Genomic DNA, 14,372 nt, shown 5'->3' with positions numbered 1-14,372 from the left:
CCCTTTAATACGCAGCTGAGAAATCGCCAACGAACCAATAGGGGCAAGTTCATGATTTCCGCGTTTTAGTGCGCATGTGCAAAGCACAAGAACTTGCTCCTTCAATTCGCCATTGAAAACGGAGAGCGCTGTTGAGCTCCTCCATTATTTCAGGAGCGAGTTCTGCCCCAATAAGTCATTAAAGGAATTTTGAGTGTTGGCAACACTGGTATTAGCGATAATTGCTTAGTATTCAAGTATATCAGATTTTAAAAAGTGATAAATGAAGCATCCAAACTTAACTCCTTAAAAAGTTTTGTGTAATTATACACTGACTTTGCAGTTTTCTCTCCCACTGGTGGTATAATCTGTGGGTCATTTGGCACAGTCAGCAGCTCAACTCATTCACTCATCAGCACTGATGGTTCATTTTCAGATTGGTGCACCAGTATATTATCCCTTTTACAGTAATGTGCAATAAAGTCCAAGAACATTCAAGTTAGACTTTTCTTGTTGATAGGAGATGTTCATGCTTCTGCAGAATAAATAAATAATTAATCATTCAATCATATTTGTGTAGTTTCAGCAGAACTGCAAGAGGTTTCACAATAGGTCACATCAGCACATTCATCCCTGCTGGACAGTCTTAGTTCCATGAGGCATAAATCTTGGACTATTTCTACTGTCATTTGGAATAACGTGCAGAAATGGGAAATTTCTGATCATGTACGATTGTGATGAGAAGACTGTAGTGCAGAAGACTGTTGACTTCTCTCGCACAGATGTTTCCTACTTACATAAATTTTCTAATCTCTGAATGCTCCCTCTCACCCAGTGGGTGGCCTTTGGATGCTCATCCATAGATGTTAGGAATTCCTTGTGTTGCTATGTCAATTTAAAGAGCTGCAGCTTCAATTTAAAAGGCAGATTCCTGGCTGAGGAGGAAGCGTGGAAGTTGAAGCTAGACTGCAGTGAAGTGGAGCATTTCATATCCCTCAATTCAGCATTTACTGTTGCAGCCCTTGATCTGCTTATCCATGAAGTAAGGGAAGAGGGCTATCCTCTGACATTCCAGGGCATTCTCACCAGAGAACAGTTGTAGAAATACCTGGCAAAAGATAGCCGACAAGATAGTAGCACCCTGTGTCAATCTCACCACATGTTGCAAACATCAACACAGCTACACCCAACCTGGCCGATTTAGATAGTGAGCTTCAGGAGGTCACATTGGGTGAGTCACAGTGCACATGTGATCAGGAGCAAGCAGCGGTGGCTGTGAACAGCTTGGTTCCTTCTTCAGTTGCAAAGTCTAGGGATTCAGATTTCACAGACCTGCTTATAAAACAAGATTGGTGTCTGAGCAGGGTTAAGTTTGGATTGAGAGAACCTTGAGGCAAGGATTCATTGCACCAAGAGGTCTGTTCCTATGCAGATCAGTGGACATCATGAGGGAGTACCTGGCAGCAGGCAACTGTCTGGAGCAGGCATGGGAGAGGCGGTTGTCTTGCAAGATAATGGTACATGCAATACCTCTGCACAAGTGACAGTAAATTTGCCAGTAAAGGAGGCAGGACCAACCAGCCACTGCAGCAGCAGCTGACATGGCTGTATTTGTTGCAGAGCTATCTCAGAAACCAGCAGGAGGCCACCTGAATCCCAGCTGACTCTCACTGAAACTATGCTGCCAGATGGGCACACTTACTCCTTCCACATAAAATAAGTCACAGATTAGGAGTTAGAAATCACACACAATATAAAAGCACCTGGAGAAAAAAACGCTAACATTATTCACATATTACATAAAGCAGGGGAAATAGCTTGTTTGCACTTTAGGGACGATTCTGTACAGCTGCACTCACAGTAAGAAGTATAAAGAATAAATTTTGTTGGTAGTTGAAAAAATGCAGAGGATAATGTTGCATAAGGTGCTTGAGGCACTTTGTACTATGTGGACAGGAGGTTGCTTAAACAGGCAGATCAGACATTTAGCTGAATGAATGTTGAATGAACACCTGGCACATCAGTGTTCCTAGTTGCAGTGGCGATTCTGGAATGATGTCTTCTCATTCGGTGTTTGCGTCCAGCTCTGGTCTTGATTGCATGTTGGCCTCTTTCTCCTCTATGGATAGGCCTCTTTGTATTGGTAAGCTGCAGAATATGGAGCAGAAGACAAAGATCTTGCAGACTCAAGTGGGGTTATGCTTTAAGCTGCCTCCTGATTTGTCAAATGATGCTTCAAGGTGCCTATAATGTGCACCATAATAATCCTGGCACTTTGCTTCTGTCTTAAAATTAACTTAGTGGGGAGGAGGCCGGTGCTGGGGAGGCCCAAGGACTCCTTGCAGGGCCTGGGGACCAGCACTTTTGCTCCTCCTAGCCCACAAGGAGTTCAGAGAGAAGGAGATTTTTAAAACTTACCTTGGACTCTTCTGGCCAGTCAGCGCCTCCCGCCTTGTTTCTGCTGTCGGGCAGCAGACTGGACGGGACTCCCACTGCCTTGACGTTAATATTATGTTGTGGTGCCAATGACGTCATCGGGCTGCAACTTTTGCATCTTAAGTAGGCTCCCGTCTGCTTTTCATGGGAGCTTCGTCGAGGCCCTGATAGCCGCCGTTAATATTACACCGCGGGAACGCGGTAGTTGGGGGCGGGATCACCATTTCCGGGATTTTAACCCCTCGCCCGACCCTTTTCTGCCTGTCTACTCCCTGGGAAATGGGCATTGGCCTCCATCATATGATGCTGGTGTTCACAGCTGCACATTGGTGAAGTTGAAAGTCTTGCATTGTACGGTGGAGCAAATGGGGGTCGTCAATGAACCGCTGGGATTGGGGAAATTATGCAGGGCAGTGAAATTGAAACACCTTGTTGCTATTCAGTTCAAAAGGAGATAAAATTGGTGGTCCTGTTCAATAATCTATTAATCACCTATTTGACACATTTGTGGACAGCACATTGTCTAATACTGCAAATGCCTTCTGTGATAATTTGAAAGGAGCTGGAGGCATAAAGTATGGAACCACTGGAAGTGCTGCCCCGATGGTGCATGTCTCCGTGCAGCAAATGGAACAATTGCGTAAGTGTTTCCCTGCTGAACCTGTGGCTGCAAAGGCAGTTCTTCCCATCATTGTCAGATATCATGGGCTTGTAAATATGGTCAGTGACATGATTGCAGATTGATGCAGGTGCTATCTGATGTCTCTGGCATGCCTTCTTTGTTCTTCATTCTCTTGTCTGACGAGAGGTGAGCACTGAAAGCAATCCCATAGCTTTTTAAATGGAAGGAGAAGAAAGAAGCATAGCTCTCAGGGATTCCCTCCCAAAAAGTAAGTAACTTTGTTGGCCTTTAATTGCTCATTTGAAATTGATAAGCTTAGCACTGTTGCCTCATTATACCTTTATTTGCATTGAATTTAATTGCCCAATGAAGTTTTTGCACCATTTGCAAAAATGTATACTGCCAGTGGACAGTCAGGTCAGGAAATCTGAGTGCAGTACAGTGGGCAGGGAGCTATCGAGTTCTGTCGTTCACAATTGCCTTCTCACAAAGTTCCCTCACAGCCAGCAGGTACTTCTAGCCTCATGTGTGTTCATAAACATTAACAAAGAAAAAGATTGCTGACTTAATTTTTTCAAAAGAGAAAGTGAGTTCATGCTTGTTTAACAAAATCCAGCTTTCTTAAGGGGCTCTGTAGTTTAATAATTTTGATCCAAGTATAAGACTAGTAATTTAAATTTGTGTTTTAGATGGCAACGGTTCTTGTTCCTAAATCCAAAACAGATTATTATTTTTAAATTGATCCAAGAACTTGCAGTGAGTTCTTTGAGAAGTCTGGTATGCACTGGTCTAGATTTTTCACATGGTGGTAGTGTTTCTATTGGAGTGGAATTAGAAAAACTTCAATTGCTACCCACCACCACCCCCCCATCCAACCACAAACCATTGTGCTGATGTATAAATGGGTGGGCAACTGCTGGAAGCAATCTGCATTTGATTTATTTTCCCCTCGTTTAATGACAGCTAATTTCAAAGAAGAAAGGAAAGTAAACTGCTGCAGAAATCTGTACAGAGAAAAGTTGAGCTTGGGTATGACCTTTCCATCGGATCTCGTATTACTTGAATATAAATAATGGGAGAAGTGATCAGGGAAAGGCCTGATCATGATGATTGGAGAAATCTTCATATCCTACTAAAAGGCAGCTGTATCTGGATCTATATGGGTTCCCATAGGGACAATTATTGTTTGGAGAAAGTGAGTGGAATTAAAAGAATTGTTGCAGAGGTAGACCCTATGTCAAGAGGCTCTATGTATGAGGCTCTGAAGACTTGGTCATATAGGATCTCGGAGTGGGGACGGGGGGTGGATTAGAAGCAGCCAGGAAAGGTATTCGCTCAAAAAAAATAGTACTGAAGGGGAGAGAGATTGAATGCATGGAGCAGCAAAAAAAATTGAGAAGGAAGGTAATATGCGGAAACTCAGCACCATGTTTAAGAGTTTCCAAAACAAGCTTCTGAGAATTCCACAGAGATAGATTATTGTTTGTCTAATATGGAATGCATGCTCTCTCTACTTACTCAAGTTCAGAGAGCTGAGGTACAGCTTGTCAAAGCCCTAAGTGTGTGCAAGGTATTGCTCAAAATTAACCAGCACAGAACATTGGTAAACACCACACTGCTAATCCAGGCTGGACCACCCTACACATTAGGGCATTGACTTGCAAGGTTACCTAGAGTTGATTGAATGAATCCCAGTATCGAGTGACAGATCTACCCTTCAGGTTGCATTGATGAGCTAGGCTGGCTGACCAATCATCAATAGTGGCCTGGAATATTGCAGACCTGCCTGGCTCAGGTATCAGATTACAGAAGGTCGATTCGGCTCATATTTTCCATCACCAGTCATGTCATCTTGGCGCCAACACAACCCCAAAGAAACCCTACTCATATCCCCCTTACAAAGTAGGTCAGTCACTAGTTGGTTATTAGACAACTGATAAGTGTGGATACCAGGAATCTCTCACATGTATCATGGCAAGTAACATAACTAACGATAAAACAGAGAGTAGGGGTTAAAGGTAGTTACTCAGACTGGCGGAAGGTGGGAAGTGGTGTTCCACAGGGATCGGTGCTGGGACCACTGTTGTTCACCATTCACATTAATGATTTGGACTCGTGAATCGGAAATACAATATCATATTTGCGGATGACACCAAATTAGAAGGTACAATTAATAATGATGAGGACTGTGACAAAATACAAGAAGTTGTTAACAAACTTGGAGAATGAGCGTGTAAATGTCAAATTAATTTCAAGATAGATAAATGTGTGATGGTGCATTTTGGGAGGAGGAATAAGGAGGCCACCTACTCCTTAGAAAATAAGAGTCTAAATGGGGTAGAGGCGGAAAGGGATCTAGGGGTACAGATACACAGATCATTAAAAGTTGCGATGTAAGTTAACAAAGCCATTAAAAGTGCAAACAAAGCACTGGGGTTTATTTCTAGAAGAATAGAATTCAAAAGCAGAGAAGTTATGTTAAACTTGTATAGAACCTTGGCTAGACCACACTTGGAGCACTCTGCACAGTTCTGGTCTCCATATTACAAAAAGGAAGCACTGGAGAAATTGCAAAAAAGATTTACAAGGATGATACAAAACTATAAGGAAAGACTGAACAGGCTAGGGTTCTTTACTCTAGAAAAAAGAGAAGACTGGGAGGTGACTTGATAGAGGTGTTTAAAATTATGAAGGGGTCCGATCGGGTAGACATGGAGAAGATGTATCCACTTGTGGGGAGTCCAAAATTAGGGGCCACAAATATAAGGAATTCAGGAGTGGTGAGAATGTGGAACTCGCTATCACAAGGGGTGGTTGAAGTGAATAGCATAGATGCATTTAAGGGGAAGCTAGATAATTACATGAGGGAGAAAGCAATATAAGGATATGTTGATAGGGGGAGATGAAGTAAATGGAGTGGTTGGAGGCTCGTGTGGAGCATCAACACTGACATAGGGCCGAATGGCCTGTTTCTGTGCTGTAACTTCTATGTAATTCGATGTAATTTCCCCATAAAAGATGCAATGGTCTGTGCCTCAGCTATGCTCTGTGACAAAGTATTCCAATCTCTGAGTAAAGAAATAGATGTCTCATTGATTCATTTTTAATTTAAACACATAAATAATGCCAAGGCTCTTCTGGATTTACTTATGAAGCTTTACAGTAGGTCTAAGTATTCCCTTATGTGGTGACATTTTCTAAACATCTTGCAATAAGCTTGGCATTTGGCACTTGGAAGATCACAAGATAATTACGGATGGGAGGGGCCATTCTGCCTATTTAAATTTATCTATGTAGAATAAACTTAAAGTCCCGTCATTGCATTATCCAATTGGTTCTTAAATGATTCCCCAGTTTTCTCTTCCACTACTCTATCCGGGCATCCTTTCCATGTGTTGATCACTATTTGGGGGTAATTTTAACTTAACCCGCCTAGTGGGAAACTGATGCGATCAGATTGGCCCTTAGTTTTACAGGCCGGCCAACTTTACTTTCCATTAACTTGGAAAGTAAAATCAGACGGCATGTATAACGGATGGTCGAACTAATCGCATCAGTTTCCTGCCAGGCTTAAGTTAAAATTGCACCTTTTCTGTGAAGGAGAACTTCCTGTGAGTCTTTGATCTATTCTCAAAGTTGAACTTAAAGTGAGTTTCCAGATTTACCTTTTCCATACTACTTATAATCTTGTATACCTCTATAGGATCACCTGTCAGACATCTCTTTTAAAGGCTGTTTCAAGCCCGTTTACATCTTAGTACTTACGGGTAAATTTTACGAATTTTCATTCTGAGTTTTACCCGCCGGGAGCATATCTTGAGAATTTAGGCATGGAGGTCAGTGGGCCCTACAGATCTTTTGTCCATAAGTGGACAGAATTTCCTGATAGGTCCAGTGATCTCCATGCCTGAATTCTTAATATGCACTCGCAACAGACAAAGCTTCGCAGAGCTGTGTCATCTGCTGTGAGGACTGGCACGGCCAGCGGCAGTGACATTCAACTGTACCCTCAAGTTCTCTTCTTTCATCTCCTTCCAGGCATGCTACATTGCTTTCTGATGGAGAGAGAGCCCATGAACAGAACACAAGGTCACCTTTCATGCTCCCACCTCATTATGCACCACTTGCACTTTGCCAGCCATCAAACATGGAGTTGGAATGATGTGCTGCTCTATCACTTGATAGCAGATTATGTTTCCACATTTATTTTTCCTGCCACTGGGTTTTGCCAGAGATTTTTGTTACCCAAACAACATCTGCAGAAGCTGATTTATGTCTTTAAATGGCTGCGACTCTTTAAATTTACTCATCGTCCCTTGTAAGCAGCCCCCAGCCCCCTCCCGCCACTGAGCTCCCAATACCAGGCCCAATATGAGCTAGCCCACAATGTGTAAGTGAAGCTGACCCTTCAAAATCAGGCATGGTCAGCACACTAATGGTCTGGTGGGTTCTAATAGCATCAACCCCCCCATCTGATTAGATGCCTGATCAGAAAATCTGTCCCAATATCCTCATCACAAATTTTTCACATTGATTTCATCTGCAAGTTATTGTGCTATGGGAAAAGAAGGACATTCTCTTCTAAAATGATCAAAAACTGGAATTCGTGTCCAACTGTTGTAGTTTTATGTTATCTTTTTGCCTGTTAAACAACAATGGCTACAGATCAAAAAAAAATCATTGGCTTTGAAGTGTTTTGGGCTACCCTGAGGCTGTGAAAAACATTATATACATGCAAGTTCTTCCTTTTTGGGAGATTTATTCTATGGTTTGGAAAATGTTACCATCCCCACTAATAGAAATAGTACACTACATAGCATCTGAATGCTATGGACCTGAGGTTTTAAATACTTTAAAGAACTGAACATTAAGTGAAGCTGCCACATTGTGGTGAAGTGTGGGAAAGCTTGCATCTATTGTTTGCATGGTCCAGAGCTTTAACAATCCTCTGGTACTTTGATACTCAGTTTGCTTGTTCTGCAAAGCAAAAGTTCTATAGGGTTTTGGAAATTTCACTCACTACGCTTTCCTTCTTTCCAACTTTTTAGAATCTCCAATACGAATTGTTAATGGTCTGTGTCATATACCAAAGAGGCTTTGTTATATTTTGTATTTTGTTATATCTTGTAAAACATAAACTCTACAAAGCCAATTTAGACATATTGGCGTGATTATAACTCCCCCCACCTTGTGGGGGATGCATTTAAAATAGATAAGAGGTGTTACCCACTCCTTTCCTGCCCTGATCTGGCCGACTGCAATTTTAAATTGCAGATGGAAAGCACACCCACCCCAAGCCGGCAGAATCCCCTTTAACTATGCAAGTCAGGCTTTGATGACATCATTGAGGCCCTGATCTGCTATTTTAACCTGAAGCCTGCGTGGGGGAGCAGCGGTGGCTTCCTCGCCAGACCAAACCTGCCGGTAACAAGATTTAGGACCAGGAGAGACTGAGCAAAGTAAGAAAAGAAAAACATGTTATTTTTGTTTCCTTGGGGCCAGGAGGAGCAGGAGTACTGGATCCTTGGTGGCAGCTTCCTGCCGCCCAATGCCAAGCGGCATGTTACTGAGTCCCGGCCGTTAAAATGGGCTGAGCCTCCTTGCTACCGCTTCTGGACGGGCTGGTCACTCACTTTGCCACATTCCCATCTGGAAGTTAAAATCAAAACAGAATTTCAAAGATGCTGTCATATATTTGAAGATCTTGAAGAGCCTCTCTTTTTATTTACAAATTGTAGTGGAACTCATTAATTCCACCCATTTGTTTCTGTGTGATTTCACTTTTGCAGTATTTATTTCCTTAACAATACAACCCTTTAAAATCTATTATTACTTCATTGGCTTTTTCAGTTGACTTGGTGATACAGCAGAGCGTTATGTGTTAGAATCTGATTATTCTAGTTATGTTATTTCCCTTGGCTAGCTTTTCAATAATGGACCAAGATGTGGGAAGAGTTACTTGTTTCAAAGAAAAGAACAGTGTTTGATGTCCTTTGTGTTTGTAGATTTTAACTTATATAAAGGCTTCTGACAGGAATGGCCACACCATCCTCCCCCAATGTCTCTCCTCCGTTGTCCAGCTGGGTGGGACTGTCCTCGCCTGGTTCCATTCCTATCTATCTAGTCGTAGCCAGAGAATCTCCCACAATGGCTTCTCTTCCTGCTCGTGTACCGTTACTTCTGGAGACCCCCAAGGATTTATCCTTGGCCCCCTTCTATTTCTCATCTACATGCTGCTCCTCGGCGACATCATCCAAAAACACAATGTCAGATTCCAAATGTATGCTGATGACACCAAGCTCTACCTCACCACCACCTCCCTCAACCCCTCCACTGTCTCTGATTTGGGACACTGCTTGTCCGAGCAGAGATCGCCTCCAATTAAATATTGAGAAAACCGAACCCATTGTCTTCGGTCCCCACCATAAACTCCATTCCCTAGCCACTGACTTCATTCCTCTCCCTGGCCACTATCTGAGTTTGAACCAGACTGTTTGCAACCTTGGCATCCTATTTAACCCTGAGCTGAGCTTCCAAACACATATCCTCTCCATTACCAAGACCACCTACTTCCACATCTGTAACATCGCCCGTCTCCACCCCTGCCTCAGCTCATCTGCTATTGAAACCCTTGTCTTTTGTTACCTCTGGACTCAACTATTCCAATGCTCTCCTAGCTGATCTCCCACCTTGCACCCTCCGTAAACTTGAGCTCATCCAAAACTCTGCCCGTATCCTAACTCTCACCAAGTTCTGTTCACCCATCACCCCTGTGCTCGCTGACCTATATTGGCTCCCGGTCCGGCAATGCCTCAATTTTAAAATTCTCATCCTTGTTTTCAAATCCCTCCATGGCCTCGCCCCTCCCTATATCTGTAACCTCCTCCAGCCCTACAACCCTCCAAGATCTCTGCGCTCCTCCATTGTAGCTTCTTGCGCATCCCCAATTTTCATCGCTCCACCGTTGGTGGCCGTTCCTTTAGCTGCCTAGGACCTAAGCTCTGGAATTCCTTCCTTAAACCTCTCCATCTCTCTCTCCTCCTTTAAGACCGTCCTTAAAACCTACGCTTTAAGCAAGCTTTTGGTCAGCTGTCTGAATATTTCCTTATGTGCCTTGATTTCAAATTTTGTTTGATAATTGCCCCTGCAAAGTGCCTTGGGACATTTTGCTACGTTAAAGGTGCTATATAAATGCAGGTTGTTGTTGTTTCATCAGCATAAAAGCACTAATTATTTACATCTATTGCTACAGTGTTATCAAAACATTTTAGTTTTAACTCGCAATAATTTTAGGAATTTGCACCATCAATGTGGAGCTTCCCCCACTAGGAGTGCATGTTAGGGATTTGGGCGAGTGCGTCCCAATTATGGTTGGAAAATCATGAGAACTTGCTCCTGAATTCCTGACATATGGTCTCAGTGGGCAAAGCCATGTAGTCTCCAGTAGAATACATTTTTAAGTGTGTTTTCAAATTCCATTACACACTTCAATTAAGACCCACTAAATTCCTTGGCGAGGTATTGAAGCCATTATCTGATCTTGCTTAATGTCCTTTTAATGGATGTATTGCCATGGTGTGAAATGATTCTCAGATTACTATGTATTAAATAGGAATTTATTAACCACTATTTTGAGGAAATGAGAGTTAAATTTCCTGTATAATAAACATTAAAATGCCTATACTTTATTCCATAAATAGCAATGATAACAAAGATTCATTAAAAGGGTTTTATGATACAGCTTTGCTCAGGAAATTATCACTTTGGGACAAATAATGTCAAGCAAAAATAGTTGGTGATTTCATGTATTTCCCTGGCGACAGTGGGAATTAGCCTCAACATGAGTATCTAACACACTGTGAAGTTTTTACAATTACTTCTTCAGATTATCTGATTTATGGCTAAACATCCATTACATGTTATATGTCCAGTCACATTTGTTCCTTTTCCCATGTCCAGTGGGGAGGCAAAGCATACAATTTACAATTCTTGTCTTGTTGCATACCAGTAAGCTGTGTTGTTGCCACACAAAATATTACTTATGTTAAATGGAAAATAAAGGAAACCAGGGCGTAATTACACTGGAAAGATTCAGGTAATGATATAAATGAGAAGAGAGCAACTCAAACTCAGATTACTGTTATTCACACCCCAAGATTAAATTATTATTTTAATATCACCCGCGCCTTGGATTTGTTTGTTTTATTTTTTTTTAAATGGTGAGTTATTTGCTCATCAAGGTTAGTGTTGGGAAATTAAGTACTTGTCCATTCTGAGCATCCAGTATCAGCATCAAGCACTACTTAGTCAGGTATGGCATGATTAGATACAACGTAACGTTTCCTCTACTCTGTTCCAACAATGTGCCTCAGTCTCAACCTCAGAAGAGCACCTTAATGCACCAGTGTGACACTGTCTATTCCTATTCCACCATGCTGCTAGCCTTACTGAGTGAACTGACAATTTGGTCCCAAATTATTTTATAATATACCCTGTAAATGTTATGGGGAAATTTTATTCAATTTAGTTTTGTTATGTTTTTTGTGCTTGCAACGGCTGTCAGTGTGAACAGTGACAGTTATTGTATTACATAGCCAGGATTTTGCTCTTCCCTCCGAATCCACCACCCCAACCTGAACCATTTCCCGGGGATGGGGGTCATTTGTGTTGCCCGGTAGGATTCATGCCGCCCAAAGGGAGCCCACCAGTGCCAAGAGAAGGATCTTGACAGGGCTGCACTGGGATGCCACTGCAGCACCAGAAGAGCTGGCATCGGCTCCCGATGTCATTGGGATGTGCACGCCAATTTAACTGCAAGACCGATCAAGGCCCACATAGTCTCAAACCCGCCAGGGAAACCTGTGTGCAAGCTGCATCCTGGTCACAGGATGCCTAGGTAAGTTACTTTTTTTTTACTTTGTGCGCCAGCAGGAGGAGCAGGATACCTTGGGTGTACGCAACCCCGAACTTCCCTCCCTCCCGCTGCAAACCATAGCCATCCGCCCCCTTCCTCATTTACCTTGCCTGACACCATTTCTGTGGGTCCCCAGCGGCGGCGGCTTGAGTCCCCGCGAATTTCAACTCTCACTGCCAGTTGTAATGTCATCCCACTGGCTTTGGGCACGAGTCAGAGTTATGGCATTCAAATGAGGCCCAAGATTTAAAATCTCCCGGGCTTCACACCTTAGAGGGCTGGATGGATGGCCGCCCGCCTCAGCATCCACACTCCCCTGAATCCCATCCTGAGTTAAAATCAGGATTATAGTTAATGCAGGAAAATGAAGGCAGGAAACATTGTGGAAAAGTCTTAAAATATAAATAATAGCCAGAAGTTTCGGTAGTGGTACAGAACATCCACCCAGCCATCTATCCTCTCCTTGACCCCATCCTAAGTCTTGGAGGCAGGCGCCTGGTACTACTGAGGCATTCAACCCACAGACTTGACAGGATTTCAGAATGGCACCTTGCCATTACCCCACTCTGGCCAAAGATTCCAAGGAGTCAGATGTTCGTTTTCCTGCTCCTTAACTGGTGCCCCCAATTCAACAGCAATCGATCTCTCTGGGATCAATTGCCACTTGAATGCTGCATTATGGGGCCCACACACAGCCCTGGATGGCAAGAATACCTGCTAATGAAGGCATATTTACCGTTGGCCTTAACAGATTTGTAATTAATCTGGCAGGATTTTTGGGGAAGTCCAAGATCTTGCCAAACATGCCTCCCTAAGTGACAGCAGGATAGGAAACTAATCACAGGACCAGGGAAGAGGTGGAAATGTGGCGAAAATGGGTTCCATCCTAATTTTCAGCCCCTCCACTCCCAGAATCCCCGAATTCTGCCCCAAAAAGAGTATAATAATTCCCCGAAATTTATTTAACAAAATTGTATATTTTTTCCATTAATAACGCGATGAAAATGATTAATTGTTTAATCAAGAAAAATATTTCCTAGGATATTTATATAACTGACTCTTTAAAGTGATAACATTGATGAGGCTTGATGTTTCTCCTCAGGATCAAACCAGGGATGTGGTGGGTACTTAACCGGGACCAGTGGCACCTTCAGTTCACCAGATGTTGACTTCAATGGCAAATATGAAAAAAATTTAGATTGTTTGTGGAACATTATTGTACCTCTAAACAAGGTTATTAACATCACTTTCACAGTCTTTCTACTTGAGGACAAGGCTAATGGAATTTGTGCATACGACTACGTCAGTGTAAGTATTTTATAATTTGAGTAAAAGCAGTATAGAGCATTGTTTCCATTTCAGTTCAAAGCAAAAACAGTAACAAGTTCACTGTGAAATAAAAGAACTCTACTCATGTGCATATCTTTTATTAAAAACACTGTAGCACCATTCTCCTTGTGTATCCTTGGTCTTCATGTGAAAGCTAATGTAATTAAGATTTTGTCTACTCTGCATTAGTTGTTGATGAAACACTTAAGTACATTAGTCAACAATAGAATTCTTGCTGTGGTTGTTTTAAGTTGATTGACTTGGCAGTGCTTATTACAAATATAGGCCATAGAACAATACATTACTATAACATGTTTTTAAGAAATAATATTAAGATTAAGAAAGGAAGCTACATTGAACTGTTCCACCCAACAAATAATGAAACTGCAGAATAAGTTACCTGGGAAGACCACTGCAACAAACAGTAGGGTCCAGAATTTCCTGGGAAATTTCGGCGTAATTACGACCTATGAGCAGTGTTGTGCCATTTTTTTTCCCAAGAAATTTTCGTGTAACTCATTTATGTCAGATTTACGCTGAAACATCACTATGTGCGAATTTCCTCGATTGTTTACGCTGCTTCCAAGATATATGCGCCAAAACTCTCCCTGCTGCTCATTTACATAACTCCACCTCCATGCAAAAGACAAGTGTAAATGAGTTTCCTGGATTTACACGAATAATGCGCTGGCATAGATCTAAACCAAAAAACTTAGGTGCTGAAAGTCACCATCCCTCATGGCCAGCAGTTATGTTTGCCACAGTAATGCACCCCACTACAGACTCTGACTTCACCACTAGACCCCTTACACCCCGACCCCTCCCAGCCCCACGGATGCCCTGGACTTTACATTCTTTTTTTTAGAGAAAAAACATGGGACAGATTTTCAGCTTTCTTGACTGGGCATAGAGTATCACCATGATAGAGACCGTAGATCAAAATCAGGTGAGTAGAATCACATGCCTGTAACAGATTCAGCACAATTTTCTGTCTATTTAAATTCATGGAATGAAAATCGAGTGGTCTGTGAATTTACCCCTTGTGTTCAAAAGGACAGTCAGGCCTGGCTAAGAACACACACAAAGGGCATT

At 42.3% G+C, this 14,372-nt stretch overlaps 1 protein-coding gene across 1 annotated transcript in view; it reads left to right on the top strand.

The window, feature by feature from the left end:
- The window catches only part of cubn (cubilin (intrinsic factor-cobalamin receptor)), a 347,393-nt gene that overhangs the window by 311,406 nt on the left and 21,615 nt on the right, over nucleotides 1–14,372 (top strand). The window contains exon 46 of the mRNA XM_068007070.1: nucleotides 13,054–13,259. Within this exon, the coding sequence (XP_067863171.1) occupies nucleotides 13,054–13,259 (206 nt within the window). The remainder of the gene's footprint in view (nucleotides 1–13,053; nucleotides 13,260–14,372) is intronic.

The sequence above is a fragment of the Heptranchias perlo genome, chromosome 2 (assembly GCF_035084215.1).
Source record: "Heptranchias perlo isolate sHepPer1 chromosome 2, sHepPer1.hap1, whole genome shotgun sequence".
NCBI classification, from domain to species: Eukaryota; Metazoa; Chordata; class Chondrichthyes; order Hexanchiformes; family Hexanchidae; genus Heptranchias; species Heptranchias perlo.
The sequence above is the reverse complement of the archived record's forward strand: the minus strand, read 5'-3'. Positions and strand labels throughout refer to the sequence as shown.